General features: G+C 41.0%; 1 protein-coding gene across 6 annotated transcripts in view; it reads left to right on the forward strand.

Moving 5' to 3' along the window:
* The first annotated feature begins 105 nt into the window (after nt 1-105).
* The window catches only part of PPIP5K2 (diphosphoinositol pentakisphosphate kinase 2), a 57,761-nt gene continuing 40,610 nt past the window's right edge, over nt 106-17,256 (forward strand). For 5 of the 6 annotated variants that reach the window (XM_040986119.1, XM_040986118.1, XM_040986120.1 and 2 more), the window contains exons 1-8: nt 106-271; nt 2,860-2,960; nt 6,829-7,192; nt 8,953-9,148; nt 11,316-11,406; nt 13,062-13,147; nt 14,126-14,280; nt 17,040-17,141. In XM_040986119.1, coding sequence (XP_040842053.1) covers nt 7,079-7,192; nt 8,953-9,148; nt 11,316-11,406; nt 13,062-13,147; nt 14,126-14,280; nt 17,040-17,141 — 744 coding nt within the window. In that variant the 5' untranslated portion in view covers nt 106-271; nt 2,860-2,960; nt 6,829-7,078. Of the gene's footprint in view, nt 272-2,382; nt 2,385-2,859; nt 2,961-6,828; nt 7,193-8,952; nt 9,149-11,315; nt 11,407-13,061; nt 13,148-14,125; nt 14,281-17,039; nt 17,142-17,256 lie in introns of all 6 variants that reach the window. The other variant, XM_040986117.1, reaches the window with a different exon arrangement.

Genomic DNA, 17,256 nt, shown 5'->3' on the forward strand with positions numbered 1-17,256 from the left:
AGGTGAGGGTGGGAACGTTTGGCTCCTGCCGGAAGTGGCGCGGCCCGGCGCCTTTTCCGTGTGAGTCCCGGGGCGGGCGGGGAAGAGGCGTGTCTGAGCTTCACGCGGTGGTGTGGTCCTTCTTAAGGCGCCTCAGGGAGACCCTGCGGGGGCTTCGGAGGGCAGGAGACCCACGCTCCCGCCCGCAGCTGAAGCCCCTGCCCGGCCCTCGAGTATCCAGAAGGGGGAAGCGGGACACTTGGATGCGCTCTGCCGACTGTAGCAGCGGCAGGTGAGGGCCTGCGAGCGATGGAGCACCCGAGCTGCAGCGCGGGCTTCTGTTGTGTGAATGTATGTGTGTGTGTGTGCTGTACGGGCCCCCATCCCGCGCTGCAGGTGCTGGGTGTGCTGTGCGGGCCCCCATCCCGCGCCTGCTGCTCCCAGGAGCAGGGGGTGGGGTGTGTGTGTGTGTGTGTGTGTGTGTGTGTGTCTGACAGTTCCACCCCGAGGGTCCTGCGGCGTCTTCTCCAGCATCCCTCACCCCCCTGCGTCGTTTCCCCGTCCTCATCTCTTGGAGACGCTGTGCCTTAGGAAAAGGAAACTGCCCGGCTGTTCTCCTTCCCGAAGCTGCGGCGATTTTCAGGCCCTGGGAAGTCGCTGGGGCGTTCCGCAGTGTGAACCTGGTTTGGCGGGGAGCGTGGCATCCTCCTGCCTTGCGCGGGAGGAAGCTGGCATGACCTTCGGAGCCCGGGCGCGAGTCCCTCCCTGACTTCCTGGGTGTCCCTCCCCACCCCTTGCCAGAGCTTACACAAAGGCTTCAAGCTGTGGGAGCATGGCTGGCTGGAGCAAAGCCTCGGCTTGGCTGCTGCAAGTGTTTTCAATGAACTAGGTAGCTTTTGTTTCAGGCAGATGAAAAACAGAGAGCAGCTGTTAACTAAATTATCAACCGTGCCGGCTGCTTCAGGTATTTTCACAGCAATTCCTCTCAACAATCCCCTGATATTATTACTTCCATTTTACCGAGTTAAACCTTGAGGTCAAGTAACGAAATGACCTAGTTTGTCATAGGAACTACATCTGACTGCAAAGTCTGTGTTCTTCATTGTCTGGCCATTATTCTCGCACAGTTGTCACTTCCTCACCCGAGATTTCAATGGCTGAAAGAATTCGTTAGAAAAAAAAAAATGGTGTGCTTGCGTGTTGTGACACTCGACAGAGCTGCCTTGTGCCTCCTGGAGCTGGAGTGTTGACACGTGCAGAATCCGCCCGTGAACTTCACTGCAGTGCAGGCTTCTGCGCGGGTGGCTCAGTCTTGTGTAACCGGAGTTTGCTGCCCAAGTGTGACAAGTGATGGGGCTTGCAGGGCAGTGACGAACGGTGCAACCTTTGTACATTACTGTGTACTTAGCTAAGCAGTGAGCATGTGTGGTAAGGTCTTTGTTTTCCAAAGACTCCCCGGGACTGCATTTAGCGTGGCACAGTGTTTGAATTCTGTTAAGGGGCAGTGATATTGTGGTTGCGTGGAAAGACGCAACTATAGTTTTGGAGTTGTTTGAAGCCCACAGCTGATGGTCAGATGGTGCCATAAGTGTGTGTGGGTGTGCATAAATAAAAAGTGAATATGGCCAAATGTTGATAACTTCTGAAGCTAGTTACAAATGGCTAGATGTCTAGTGGACTGCTCGTTCAGCTTTTCTGAATGTTTGAAAATTTTAAGGGAAGTTTGTGGGAGAACAAACGACTTCGAGCGAGGTGGGAAATTGCGACTAGAGCTCTTAGGTGCTCTGGAGGGTGGAAGGCCTGAGAGGATTCTCTTGTACTTTGAGGCGGGTGGGGATGACCAAGGTATGACAATCACAACAAAGCTACTAAAGCTCATTCTTTTGATCACTTAAGGCGTAATGGAAATGTGCAAGGAGAACCATGAACTACCTCCCCCACCCCCCCACCCCGCCCCGGCAAAAGGAAGTGCAAGCTCAGCAAAATGGTATTGTGTAAATGTTTGAAGAAGAGAGAAATTATTTCGTGTGATGTTTTGGTTGAACATGAGCCGTTTCTGTATAAGCAAGCTTAGAAATACCGCTGCTTTGCTTTATAGCCGAGGGCAGCCAGGTGGTGTCTTGTTCAGGCAGCTCTCTGTGAAACCATCTTGTTAAGATAACTGAGAGTGGTTGGGAATGCAGCCCTCTGGTGTAACAGTGTATCCACTGGGGAAATGCTTTCCCCCCTCAGGGAGACTGGTTCCATTGCCCCCGTTCAGGCTGAGCAGTAGGAGTTGGAGTTCCTTTCTCCCGACTTCGGGAAATTGAAAAGTAACCAATTTGAAATATTTTTCAAGTACAGTTTGGGAAGGGGAGGCTAGAAATACTATGAATGGGATTTGTTGATGGTCCCAGGTGTTAGACGTTGTGGGTTAGCTCTGATCAGGACCAGTTAGAGGCGAGAAGGAGGAGCCTTGCTCTCAGCCAGTGGGGCAGTATTCTTGAGAAACTGGCTGGTAACACTGAAGGGATGCAAATGAGGTCTCCAGCAGCAGCTGCGACCAGGAGTTCTTGCAGCTTCACCAAATCCGAGGTAACTGCGTGGTTCTAAATTGCATTGTAACAGCCGTTAACATGAGCAGCTTGATACGTGATGATTGCATTGCATTGTCTTGGAAACTTAAATGTATGGATTTGTGATCCCAGTTTAGAGGTAGTGGTTAGAGATATTAATAGCTAGTGTGAGAACATAGTTTAAGAACGTCTAGAAAAAGCTTTCAAGTTTAGTTTTGTTGCAGTTCACAGTAGTGGTTCGTAAAGTGAGATTGGAGAACAGTAACAACATCACGTCGGAATTTTAGGAAAAGTGAGGTAATGTCATTCTCCTTTCCCTCCTCAGTTTTTCACGTCCTTAACAAGGCCTGCTTAGAGATCCTCTTGCACACTCAAGCTTCACCACCACCCTAAATGTAGATACTTCTGGAACATTCTACAAAAGGGGTAAGTCCTGTTTTGCACAGGTTCCTAGAAACTCCCAAATCTGACTGCTCATCTGTTTGTTAAATGTACCTAGGTCTTCTAATTATGAATTAATTGCATAAGAATCTTTGTGGGGCCCAGCACAGTAGCCTAGTGCCTAAAGTCCTTGCCTTACTCTTACACATGCCCGGATCCCATATGGGCACTGGTTCTAATCCCAAGCCCCCATTTCCCATCTGGCTCCCTGCTTGTGGCCTGGGAAAGCAGTCGAGGATGGTCCAAAGCCTTGGGACCCTGCACCTGCGAGGGAGACTGGGATAAGAGGCTCCTGGCTCCTGACTTTGGATTCGTGCAGCTCTGGCTGTTGTGGCCACTTGGGGAATGAATCATTGGATGGAAGACTTTCTTCTCTGTCCTCCTCTCTGTATATCTGACTTTGCAATAAAAGTAAAATCTTTTTTTTTTTTTTAAGAAGTTTGTGGTAGGCTCAGGAACAAGTGTGTTTACGCGTCCTTTCCTTTTTTTAAGATTTAGTTTTATTTCCAAGGCAGGTTTTACAGGGAGAGAAGGAGAAAGAGGTCTTCCATCTGTCAGTTCACTCCCCAGATGGCCTCAGTGGCTGGAACTGAGCTATCTGAAGGCAGGAGCTTTTGCTGGATCTCCTACATGGGTGCAGGTGTCCAAAGACTTGCGTTGTCTTCCACTGCTTTCTCATCGGGGAGTTGGATAGGAAGTGGAATAGCTGAAACACAAACCTGCAACTAAATGGGATGCCAGCACCACAGGCAGAAAGTTAGTGTGCAACACCATCATGCTGGCCCTGCCAGAGTTCTGAAGGACCGAGTTCCTTTCAGGACCACTGCTGTAGAAGGGATCGTAAAGGTTCAGCTCTGGTATTTGAAGAAAGTATTTGTTTTTAAGGCCAAGTGGTTAGCATATTTTGGAATTCCTGATGCAGACCATACTTGATTCAATTGTCAGGGTATTATGTAAAATTTAAATATTTTGGGTATCTTTCAATTCCCATTAAATTATGTCTTGTAGCAATATGTGACAGGTGGGAGAGTTCTCTTCGGGGCTTTCCGTCTTGCATCTCGGCATCCCTGCTATGCTTCGGCCTCTCCCGTTCCTTAAATGTGGAGACTGTCAGACGGGCTCCCACACCAAGGCCCTTGGGTCTCTGCCTTGTGGAGCTCTGAGTCCCTCGTTTAGCTTAGATTTCTGCCAGTTAACAACTTGTTAGAGTCTTCTTCCACACTTCTGTATTGACTTGCGCCTTTCTCTACATGAAGGCTGTCGACTTGCCAGATCTAGGTTCCTAATCAAATGAGGTCTGTATATTTCTGTGCATTCTGTACTTGACATAGGATTAAACACTGAAATAACTTCCCTGGAGGAAAGGCACCTGTCAGTCAGTAACGCATATTGTTAAAAGCCCTGTGGCATATACATTTTTTTTTTCCCTCTAAAAGTTGATTTCACAATTGTATCTTTGGTGTAAAGTATTTTAAAAATGTGGGAAAATGTATACTGAAGTTCTAGCAGGAAAGAATACACAGCAGTCTACGACCAAGAACTACAGGCCTTCGTTCTGCCGCTGGATCATGGAATGATTTTTTTTAAAACTATGAATTCCAGACCTTTCATAATGAATACTCCAAAATCCAAAAGTATGTAAAAATTAGTTTTCAGCTCTACCTCTAGCAAAAAACATTTGCTGTTACAAGAATACCTAAACTAGAAGGAAAAACGGTTTTAAAATTGTTCATGAAATACGCACATACTGCGTGGACATGTCTAAATACTTGTGTATCTGCTGCTGTGAGTGTACGATGACGTGCTGGGTTTAGCATATCCATTAGCACCTTTCTGTTTGTTTTACGCAGCACATGACCTGTCCACTGTTGACGTGTCAGAGCTATGTTTAGAAGGAAAGGATGAAAGGGAAGCGAGGAAAGCTCTGGGTATTGTGTGCACAGCAGAGCTCAGATCAAGTTATCCATCGCCAGCGAGTGTCGCAGCTATTGAAAACTTCATCAGTGCATGCCTTTGAATGTTGAATAGTGGAAAAAGAGGGGCTCGTGTTGTGTCCCAGCCATTTTAAGCCAATGTGTACAATGCCTGCACCTCTTGTCGGAGTACTGGTTCGGCTTCACTTCTGAAACAGTGGCCTGGCTGATGCGCTGGGAAGGAAGACAGAGATGGCCAAGGTGCTTGAGTTTCACCTTCCCTGTGGCAGCCCGGGATGGAGTTACTGGCTCAAGACTCCAGCCTAGCCCAGATTGGACTGTGGAAAACATTTGGGGAATAAACCTTTAGTTATAAGATCTCTCTATGCCTTTTAAATAAATTAAATAATTTAACAGTACAAAGATACTAAAAACAAAAGGCATTGGTTTATCAACTATTTCTTCATTGTTTAAATGTAAATTGTCTTAAATTCCGTAACCCTGTGTTTTCAATTTGGCTGGAGGAAAGGCTGACTGCTGAGCTGGGTTTAGTGTCTTGTGGAGATCGAGCCATTCAACCAGCTTGGGGCTTTCAAATTAGCATTTTTGGAGTTAGGCAGTGCTGCCTATATTTCCTTGGTTCTTAAGAGTATTTAATCAAGTCATTTCGTACATTACCAATAATCAAATGAAGCATTTGATGATGGAGATTCATCTTGGTAGATAATTGATGTGTAAACAATTTAGTTCAGGAAAGTTTTACAATTATGTTACTACTGTGTAATAGTTAAGTCCTTAGCTTCTTTAGATTGAAGAGCTATTGTTAGAATGAATTGTTATTTTCACTGTGATTTTTGTTTATGAGTGAGAACAAAGTATAGGTTAGGTTCCCTAAAAAACCTATTTACAAATTGAACTGAACTTTAAAATTTATTTATTTGAAAAATAGCAGACAGATTTTCAATTCTCTGGTCTATTTCCCAATGGCTGCAGTAACCAGGTTTGATCCAAGATGAAGCCAGGAGCCAGGAACTCCATCCTTGCCTCTCACATGGATAACAGGCTCAAGAGCTTTGGCTATGCTCCACTGCCTTACAGGAGCATCGGAAGGAGTAGGTCTACCATAACACAAACCAATAAGAAAAGCAAAAGGTAGCTTAACTTACTGTGCTACAACACTGGGTATGCTAACTGAATGTTTATAGGTTTATGTCATCTCAGATTAATGTTCAATTTTCAGTGTGTTTCCTTTTATTGGAAAGGCAGATTACAGAGAAGGTGAGACAGAAAAATCTTCCATCCACGGGTTCACTCCCCAAATGGCCATAATGGCCGGAACTTAGCCGATCCGAAGCCAGGAGATTCTGCATCTCCCATGCGGGGGCAGGATCCTAAGGCTTTGGGCAGTCCTTGTTTGTCTTCCCACGCCACATACAGGGAGCTGGATGGGAAACAGAACAGCCTTGACACGAACTGGCTCGGATATGGGATCCCAGCTCTTGACAGAGGAGGATTAGCTAATCAAGCCATTGTGCCTGGCCCTCGGCGGCTTTTAAATTCACTGTGTTTTATTTATTTCCTGTTCATATTTTGGAAATTTTAGTGATTTTTTTTTTTTTTTTTTTTAGTTTGAGAGGCAAAGGTTTTATGTGCCAAAAGATTTAGTTTAATGTAATTTTTAAAAGATGTCAATAATTCTAGCTTTTTTTGTGAGAAATTCTCAGGCTGGAGGAACTTAAGACACAATTTTTAAAAATTATATCAGTTTATCAAATTGTGATGCTGGGTATTGCTGAATTGCAGAATCCTAATTTATGGAAGGAAAATATTTGGTATACATCATGTTCTTAATATTGATGGTATCATATGTCATCAAAAATTATCTTTATGTGAAGGCTTAAAGTGCATTCTCTGAAATTAGTGTTCTTGTTATTCTTTAGGCAAAACGAGTGCTGTCTGAATTTGGGTGAGCAGCAGTGGGCGGCGGCGGCTTCGATGCCAGCAACGCAGCGGTAAGAGCTGAGGACCGAGGAACGTCCGCCAGCTGCCTGGCATCGCGTTGTCAGGTGTCTGTGTAAGCAGAGACGGCTGCGCGGAGCTGGGTGTCTGCCAGCAGAGAGAGAATGCTCTTTCCTAATACTAACCTTGTCATAGATCCTTCATGTTACACCTAAAATCAGTGAAATAAACATGAGCGAAGCCCCCAGATTCTTTGTCGGGCCTGAAGATGCAGAAATAAACCCTGGAAGTTGCCGACATTTCTTCCACCATGCAGATGAAGAGGAAGAGGAGGAGGATGAATCTGTAAGTGTGTTTCTTTGAGAAGACCGACCCAGTGCAGGCCTTTTATTAATTACTGATAATGTTGACTGATGCAGTGAACTTCAGACTTTTTTACGTACGCATTTGTGAGAACTTTTTTCTTTTAAAGAAAAAGGTGCATTTTATTTCATGAGTAAACTTCTTGAATCTATTGTGAATCCAGTATTAACATAAAATATCCAGGTTGTTTGGGGATGCCCGTTTTAGTTTCTTTCTGTGATAAGCGTGTTCTAACTTGGGATTAGATTTTTAAAAGTTGGAGATTGATGTAGGCCATAGGTCAGAAGGGCTTTGTTAATGTAAAAACCCATCGCAGATACTTCAAGACAAATTGAAGTTGATTTCAAAGTTGTGAAAAGTAGGACAGTCTAACGGAGTTGGTGATCATGTTGTCGGTGCACGTGCTGTTAGCTGCCGCTCTCGTATTTATTCACTACTCGGAGGTGTGCAAACAGGAGCCAGGACGAAGGGTTGCCCCGACACGTGTGTGTAAAGGTTGTTCTCTAATTGATGCTGTATCCGTACTGGATGTTAAGAATGTCACACGTGTCATATTCTGTTTGCCATAGTTATTTCAGCCCAACATTTTCCTTACTCCTCATTTGTTTAGAGATTGCTGTATGCTGAAAACTGATAGAAAACACAGACCTTAAATGTGTTTTACTTTTTTTGTGATTCAAATTGAAAAGAAAATTAAAAAAAAAACCCTATTGCATGTTGTTAAAATACTAAAAGCAAACAGTTAAATAGCAAACAAGCTAGCTCTGAGTATAACTCTTGGTCACATTTTTGTGATGCTGTACAGATCTGAAAGGCTGCCACTTGTAATGGTTACTCATCATCGGAAGATGCTGATTGTCAGGTTTCTCTTACCAGGGAAATCTTTTCTTCCTTTAACCTCCATGGTATCTACAAGCCCTGAAGGTAACACAGAAAGGCAGGGCCCCTCTGGCTTGTACTGCCCTCAAGGCTGTTTTCAGTCCTGTTTCTGTAGCCCTGTCATTTTAGTGACACTCTGCCCAGATTTTGCATCCTCCATGTTCTCTACTCTCCTTTGCCTCGGGACAGACTTGAACTTGATGTATCTGTGTTTGTACCTGAATGTGAACTCCCCAGAATAACTGAATGTTGATAGGAAAGCCTGAGCCGCTCGTGGACGGCTTGTTGTATTCCTTCCCGTGTTGCCAGGCATCGGCAGCGCCATGACATAGAAATGCTGAGTGCAAAGGTAGTCATGAGAAAGGACCTCGGCGTTGTTAGCCATGTGGCTTTCATTAAAACTTGCATCCAGGCTGTTGGTGGTAACCAACTAATAGTCAAGCTCAATGGAAAGAAAAAAGGCTAAGGAGAGTATCTTTGTAGTCACAATTATGCCTTGCATTAGGTAAGAGAACATATATCACAGGTTGGCCTTTCATACTTATTTGGAAGAATTAGGGCCCTTGCACTGCTCTTTTCTGCTTAAAGACGGTAAATATGTAGTAGACGGCAATAAGGAGGACTTAATTTTGAGGCTGATTGAAATTAGTAACAATGTTTTGAAAATATTTTTTCCCCAGACATTTAGAATAAACCATTTTGTCTTATTCATTATAACAATGGAATGATTCTTTAAAAAATTTTATTGGTAGATTAACATGTTACTTTTATTCTCATTTCATATACTTCTGAAAAAAAATTCAGGTAGCTATACTTTGGAGTTCATGTTACATCAATGATATTCTGTTTTGTTTCTATTTCAGCCACCAGAAAGGCAGATTGTGGTTGGAATATGTTCTATGGCAAAGAAATCCAAATCCAAACCCATGAAGGAAATTCTTGAACGGATCTCCTTATTCAAATATATCACAGTAGTAGTGTTTGAAGAGGAAGTTATTTTGAATGAACCAGTGGAAAACTGGCCTTTATGTGACTGTCTTATTTCTTTCCATTCTAAAGGTATTAAAGGGTGGGGAACAAATCCTTTTTTTTCTTTCTAGGTATAGAGCTCATATGTATTCCTTATATAATATTTGATAAAAATAAATTGAAGCCTGTTCTCACAGTTGATATAAATGTTTTGACACATTTCTATCAGTATTTTAAGGGGAAAAAAAATTAGTGTCATAGTGTATGTGTAATTTTATGTTTAGCTATTTTCACTATGACATGAGATTTTTTTGTCTAACATTTCAATAACCTGATTTCTACTGTGGCCTATTGTATCATCGCATGAATATATGAAATCATATTTGGGTGAATTTATTTAAAACTAAGGTGTGATAACCACTTCCATCTCTAAATTTTCTGAGAAATTCTTTAGTTCTTTAATATTTTGAGCCTATGTTTTTGCCATTAGGAAGATGAATTAGCCTTCATACACATACTTACTTTATTTAAGAACTTAGTGTTTGAAATTTTAGGTCTTACTTGCTGTGCTGTATTTATATAATCATTAGGAACTATTATATAATAAAATCCACTAATCAAATTATTTCTACATATATATCTGAACTTATAACCCAAAATAATGTCAGCCAAGGGAATTTACCATTAAATATAATTTGAAACAGCAACTCGGGTATAAATGTATCCATATCTAATTGCACTTGTTACCGCTACAGGCAATCCAGAGGTAAGTCAGACTAGCAGGGGAACATGGACATGGTTAAGACTGTCTGGGCTTCCCTGCCTTTCGGAGGACCTTAACCTTTGCTTCTGGAGAGTGAACTGTTCTCCCCTTACTGTCCACGTGATTTGTCTGTGAAAACTATCTGCTATAACAGACTTTGGTGTGCAGTCTTTGGGAGGTGACATAGACAACAAGACAGGAAATGGGCAGTGTAGGTTTTTTCTAGCTGCTCATTGTTTCAAGGAGGCTGTAAATCCTTGACATTGAGACATGATACAAATGAATTATTCTGAGATTTTCTAGAACTTGAGGATTTATCGCTTGTGGCCAAGTGGTTCTTGGTATTGAACACTAGTGTTTAAATGTTTAAGAGGAAATTGAAAACATTATTGAACTGATGATGGCTTTTATAAGCTTTTTTATATATTAGTATACTATAATGCTTCTATTGTCATGCTACAAAATACAGTGTCTACAAAAATATACTTAGTATTCTGCATTTCTAACATACCTCCCTACTGATTGTTATCTTGTCCAAGGATAAGATAATCATTAAAATAGTCATTTAAGAATAAAGTGCTTATTAAAATATTATCACTTAAGAAGTAATAGCATGTAATGTTCTAAGCACTTGTTAGGCCAGGTACTGTGCTAAGTGCCTTATGTACCATTATTTAATGGCTTGTGAACCCTACTAGGAATTGCTGATTATTAAGCTCATTTACAGCAAACATTGGAGGCTTAGGGGCCCAAGATCACATAGCTAGTGCAAGCTGGAGCAAAGGTTTGAAGACTGATGAGTCCCCTAATTGCTGTAGTGTGGCATTTCTACTAATAGTACATACTGATGGATAAAATTCAGAAATCTTATTGTCCATATAGAAAGTAAAATGTATGTAAAGCACTTTAAAAAGTTTAATCCTTTTTACAACTTTCATTGGGTTTATTTCAATCTTATTGGTGAATCTACCAAAGTTTACAAATTGTAGAGTAACTTGTTATCTTAGCATTGACTTAGCAGTAAAACATTTCAAATGCTGAGCATAATGTGGCATGTCAAGTAATTTTTGCTTTTCTATACTTCAACGATGCTGAAGTTCTTTGAGTATTAGCTGATATGTATAGACATGAGAATAGCAAATGAAGTTATATGTTAAGTATTTCTTAAATCACCATGTAATTTTTATATATGTAGTATTAGTTTTACTTCCTGTTAGGTGGCTGGATATTCAGGCATTGCCTGATGTGTTGTGCTGTAAATATGGTTATGCTTATAACCCCTGGCTCCTGGTGCCAATCAATAAAATTAGCTAGGAAATAGATCCACTAATATACAAAGAATCTAGGTTCACTTACATAGTATTGCACTGTTTATGAAAGATAGTTACATGTGTAATGAAATTATTTTATAAAAAGTGGCATGAATTCAAGTTAAAAGTATAAATGTCAACTTAATCTTGAGATTGTACAAAATATCTTCATATGTGTTCTTAGGATTTCCACTGGACAAAGCAGTTGCCTATGCAAAACTCAGGAATCCATTTGTAATCAATGACTTGAATATGCAGTATCTCATACAAGATAGGTGAGTGGTAAAGCTGACGGAATTAAGAGAAGGAAAGTTGACACTTGTTTAGTAGCTCTTGTATGCGGACATTAAATCAGGTGTTTTCACACATGGTAATTCATTATAACTTCAGCAATATAAGGAGCATCAAAATGTTCATGTAAAAATCAGAGCTTTTATGTAAAACTTGCAAAATTTATGCATAGTTTTTATTGCATACATTTTTTGTGAACATTTTGAAATGTCCTCAGGTGCATGGTTTTCATAGTTTTTTTTTTAATGCCAGAATAAATCTTTAACTTCATTTTCTACAAACTTTTTGAAGTATTCTCATACTCAGAAATAATATTTGCATGTTACCTAATTATATAGATATCATAAAAATCAATCAGTTATTCCAAAGTTATAGGTACCTCCTCAGTATTGGGACAGAGATTTATGGATTTATGTCACATTTGTTTAATTTTTTTTATCTTTTTTTTTTTTTTGGTAAAGATTTACAGAGAAGGAAAGACAGAAAAAGATCTTACAGATGCTGGTTTACTCACCAAATGGCTGCAATGGCCAGGGCTGAGCCAATCAGAAGCCAGAAGCCAGGAACTTCCCCTGTGTTCCCCAAGAGGGCGCGGAGTCCAAAGGCTTTGGGCCATCCTCCACTGCTTTTCCAGGCCACAAGCAGGGAGCTGGATGGGAAGTGGAACAGCAGGGACGTGTACCAGCGTGCACATACATGGGACCCTGGTGCTTACATGGGGGGAGGATTAGATAATTGAGCTATCACATTGGACCCTTGTTTAATTTCTAAGGCCTACTAAACTGTTGAAATTATGAACAATTTTTCCATGATTTGACTGAGAATAAATTTCAGATTTTATAATTTTAAAATGAGGTAGTACACACCCAATTGCACTGTATGTTATTTTCATTCAACATACCAAAAGCATGAGTTTCTAAAAGAAATAATAAAATGATTGTATTTATGTATTTCGTTTGTTTTACATTGATAGCTATTTGCATTATTTTACCAGCATTCTATTCTTACCACAAAATGAAACTATATATGTGAAATTCCTATAGAAATACCCTGATTTTTCTTTTTTTTTCTTTTAAGGAATAGCATTAATGCCTAGAAATTTGAACATTTTTCCTATGCTGATATATTGCTTGCATATATATTATTAATACATAAATGTGTGCATCTTCACTTAAAGTTTGAAATCTAAAAACATAAATATTACTCCTGTCACTATAAAATGTTTCGCATACACACATGAATACACCGCATACACTCAGATTTTACACAGCTAGAATCCCATTTGTCAGTGTTTTGGGAACATTTCCCCAGGTCACTACCACGTCAGTGACTGACTTTTCATAATGGCTGAGTTCTATTCTGTCCTCATGTGAACTTTATTTAATCATTTCTTTCTATATTTTTACATTCTCAATTTTAAGGACTTGTTTCAAAAGATTTTCCTAAGTATGTATTTTTAGAATGTATTTCTTAATGCTTGAATATTTAGAATATGTGTAATAGTTAAATTGACTTTCTGGGAAAATGTTGATGTGCACAACCTTTTTATAATACAACAATACTAATGTGCTTTAGGGCAAGTACAGTCCTAAAGTTGAAGCAGCCAATGAAACACTGGATATTTGCGTTTTGTCTTCAGGAGGGAAGTGTATAGCATCCTTCAAGCTGAAGGCATCTTACTTCCTCGTTATGCGATCTTGAACCGGGACCCAAATAACCCCAAAGGTAAGGGGAAGACTTTCTGAGTAAGTTCTGAACATTTCCTTTCAATGACAAAGTGGGAAAAATTCAAAAAATTCATGCTATTCAGTATTTAAACAGTTCTTGTGTTTGATTAAAATAAGGCACTGATGAGATAAACGGCAGATAATTTCCTAAGTTTTCAATCCTACTTTTCTTTGATCTGCATTTGATGTATGTGTAAGAAATTTGCAATCATATGCTTAGTTGGGTTGTACTGGTTAGAGCTAAACAAGTGATTAATCTCACGACTGAAGTATCTACTAATAACCTCACATGACAGTACCACGTTGAGTATCTGAGAATTTTAAAATACTGCTACTTATTTATGTTTTATAACACCTTTTACTCCTTTTTTCTGTTCATATAACATACTTGATCAGCAATATATGTTACTCTGAAGCTCAAGATAAGTGCTTATCTTAAGAGTGAATATTGTGATAGTATTTAGTGTTTGGCAGAGTTCTAATGACTTACTGTACCTTAAAATTGTTTGTTTGGAAAAACTGGTTAAAGCATCATTGTCTGCAGGAAGGACCTTTCCTCATGCGTGTTGTGCACATTCATTTCCTGATGGGGATGCTTGTTGTGTACAGGCTTACTTTCAACTTACATAATTTCATGTTCTGTGACATCTGCTGTGAATCATCCCCTACTTTTCTAGAACACATTGGCATTCTGAGGTTTCCGTCTTTCCTGATGGCATCATTTCATATGCAACTTTGGATTCTGTGATGTGCTAATACGTAACTCAAGTTCTTAAAGATTTTAAAGAACAATTATAGTCCTTAATACCATGTATGTCATAAAGGTTTATATTCTCACATAAATACCTGTAATTCACATGGTATTAGTACATTATCCAAGCATGCTGTTCTTTGGTCTCAAAGTCCTCACTGATGCCCATGTGCTGGCTGGCTGATATGATGCAGCGGGTACCTGTCCATGATGTTTGATTCACAGAATGCAATCTGATTGAAGGAGAGGATCACGTGGAAGTAAACGGGGAGGTTTTCCAAAAGCCATTTGTAGAAAAACCAGTCAGTGCAGAAGACCACAATGTGTACATTTATTACCCCACATCCGCCGGGGGTGGAAGTCAAAGACTCTTCAGGAAGGTAAGCCTTCCTGTCGCTGCTGTTCTTCATACACTGTTGTATGCAGTTTATTAAAAATAATGTAAACTATTAACAGTAAGCAAAAATTAAGTCTATGGTTAAATGTAAAACTGTGACGGAATATGGAGCTCTTAATAATATAACAGGCCCAGTGCATTAGCCTAGAGGCTAAATCCTCACCTTGCATGGGCTACAATCCCATATGAGCACTGGTTTGTGTCTGGACTGCTCCCTTTCCATATAGCTCCCACCTTATGGCCTGGGAAGGCAGTGGGGGTGACCCAAAGCTTTGGGACCCTGTACCCTTGTGGAAGACCCAGAAGAAGCTCCTGCCTCCTGGCTTCAGATCAGTTCAGCTTCAGCCACTGCGGTTACTTGGAGAGTGAACTAGCAGATAAAGATCTTTTTTTTCCTGCCTCTTTCTGTAAATTTGCCTTTCTAATAAAAATAAATTTAATATATATGTATATATATACATATACATAATGTAGAAGTAAATTCATGGGATTGATAAGCACACCTTGTAAGCAAAACAGACCTTTTTCTAATTAAAAAAAAAAGATTATTTTACTTGAAAGGCAGAGACATCAAAATAGGCAGAGATCTTCCATCTGCTGGTTCCCTTCCCGAATGCCCACAATAGCCAGGGTTGCACTGGGCTGAAGCAAGGAACCCAGAACTCGGTCCCGAGTACTTGGGCCGCAGCCTGCTGTTCTCCCAGGGTGAGCATCAGAGGGAAGCTGGATCAGAAGTAGAGCAGTTCATTCCAACCAGCCGTTTGATGTAGGATGCAGGTGACCCAAGCCACAACTCCACTGCTGCGCAAACGTATATTCCGCTATAGTTAATGTTTAGCAAAATTCTCACCTCCAGGATATGAAGAGATTTTTTTTCAACTTCCCATTTGGATTCTGTCAGCCTAGAAAATTAGGTAAAGATCTAAGAGACTAATATCTCTTAAAGTGTTCCAGAAAAGAGCTCAGGGCCATTGTGGATCAGCAGGTTAAGCCTCCACTGAGGACTCTCCCAACCCAGTTGACAATGCCTGGTTCAAGTTCTGTTGCTGTGCCTCCAATCTGGTTTCCTGCCGACGGGCGTTCTGAGAGCAGCAGGTGGTGGGCCGGGCACTGGTGCCCTGGTGCAGCGGTGGAGGCTTACATGGGGCCTAGGTTTCTGGCTTCCATCTGGCACAGCTCTGATTGTTACAGGCATTTGCGGAGTAAACCAGCTGATAGAAAATACTTGTGTGTGTGTGTGTGTGTGTGTGTGTGTGTGTGTGTGTGTGTGTGTGTGTGTGTGTTGCTGTGTCATTCAAGAAAATACTAAGTATTTTTATAGAGGAAAAATGGCAGGTGTAGTAGATTAAGCTGTCACCTGCAGCACTGGCAGCTCATGTGGGTGCCTGTTCAAGTCCTGGCAGGAGAAATGTCTGAAGTGCTTGTATCCTGGTACACACATGGGAGACCCGGAAGAAGCCCCTGTATTCTGCCTGGTTCCTGGCTGTTGGCAGCCGTGTGGGAGAGTGCATCAGCAGATGGAGCATCTCAATCTTTGTCTTCCCCCTCTGACTAGATGTGCCTTTCAAACACAATAAGACTTTCAATTTTAAAATTTAGTTTGAAGGCAGAGTTAGGGAAGGAAGATGAGACAGAATGGGAAAGCTCTGCCATCTCTGGCTCACTCCCCAAATGACCAGCATGGCCAAAGCGGAGCTGATCCAAAGCCAGAGCTTCTCCAGGGCTTCCGCAGAAGCACAGCGCCCCAAGGCTTTGGACTATTCTCACTGCCCTCCTGGGCCACAAGCAGGGAGCTAGATGAGAGCTGGAGCAACTGAGACTTGAACTTGCACCCAGCTGGGATGCTGCTGACTGAAGGTGGAGGACTAGCTTGAGGAAGCTTGACACTGGCCCCTGGAGTTAAGAAAACAGTTCACAGAAAAAGTAACACTAATAACCCTTACACAACCAGAATGTGCTTTTTGTACTTGTTAAGTCTGAAATATAAGGACATTACATTACTTTTTTATCTCACAAAAAACTTGAGGGTAGTCAGGAGATAAACACAAGCCCAAACATTTCTGGCAGGAATGCAAATTGTTATAGCTTCTCTCTTAGCAGTGTCAGGTACCAGCTTATCAAAATCCTGGAGACACAAATGAAGGGCACAATGCGATATTTTAATAGCCATTAGAATGACAAATATTGAAGTATAACAGTTGCAAATATAGACAAAGGTGAACAATAGTAGTAATGTTATGTATCACCAATAAAACTAAACTGTGTAAGAAATTTTGCATTATCCATTTAAGTTGAATGTGAGCACGTTGTATCCCCTAGCAGTTCCACTGTGAGTTCATATCTTAGGAACATCTTGCACACTTTTGCCATGGTGACACTTGTGAGAAATTCACAGGGACAATATCATAATAACTGAAGGTTGACAAACAACCTAAGGTAAACATTGATGGGAGAATAGATAAATTCCGGTGTATTTGTGTAGTAAAAATTTAGTAGTACTTAAAGTGAACAAACTTGAGTTACAACAACTTGACTGAAGTTAGAAAACTGATTTTTAGTGCTCATCATATCTTTATGCTATTTTTTTTTTACATGCAAGTTACAGAAGCAGCAGAGGTAATAACAGTGCCAAGTTTGTTTGGTATTGGCAAATATTTGCAGTTTAAGAATTTTAAATTCTCCAGGTGGAAGTAGTGGAAAACAAGAATTAGTTTATAAAAGTGGTTTGGTTTTTGTTTTCAGATTGGCAGTAGAAGCAGTGTCTATTCCCCAGAAAGCAATGTACGAAAAACAGGCTCATACATCTATGAGGAGTTTATGCCCACCGATGGCACGGATGTCAAGGTAGGACCGGGTAGGCAGCGTTTCCTTCTGGCTGGTGTAGGTGGTATTGGTCTTTGGCTGGTGTTGATTAAGGTGCTGTGGGATTGGGTAGCACACCTGCCTTCTGGACATCAGA

Source organism: Ochotona curzoniae, unplaced genomic scaffold (assembly GCF_017591425.1).
Source record: "Ochotona curzoniae isolate NIBS_2020 unplaced genomic scaffold, NIBS_Ocur_1.0 contig_4501, whole genome shotgun sequence".
Taxonomy (NCBI): Eukaryota; Metazoa; Chordata; class Mammalia; order Lagomorpha; family Ochotonidae; genus Ochotona; species Ochotona curzoniae.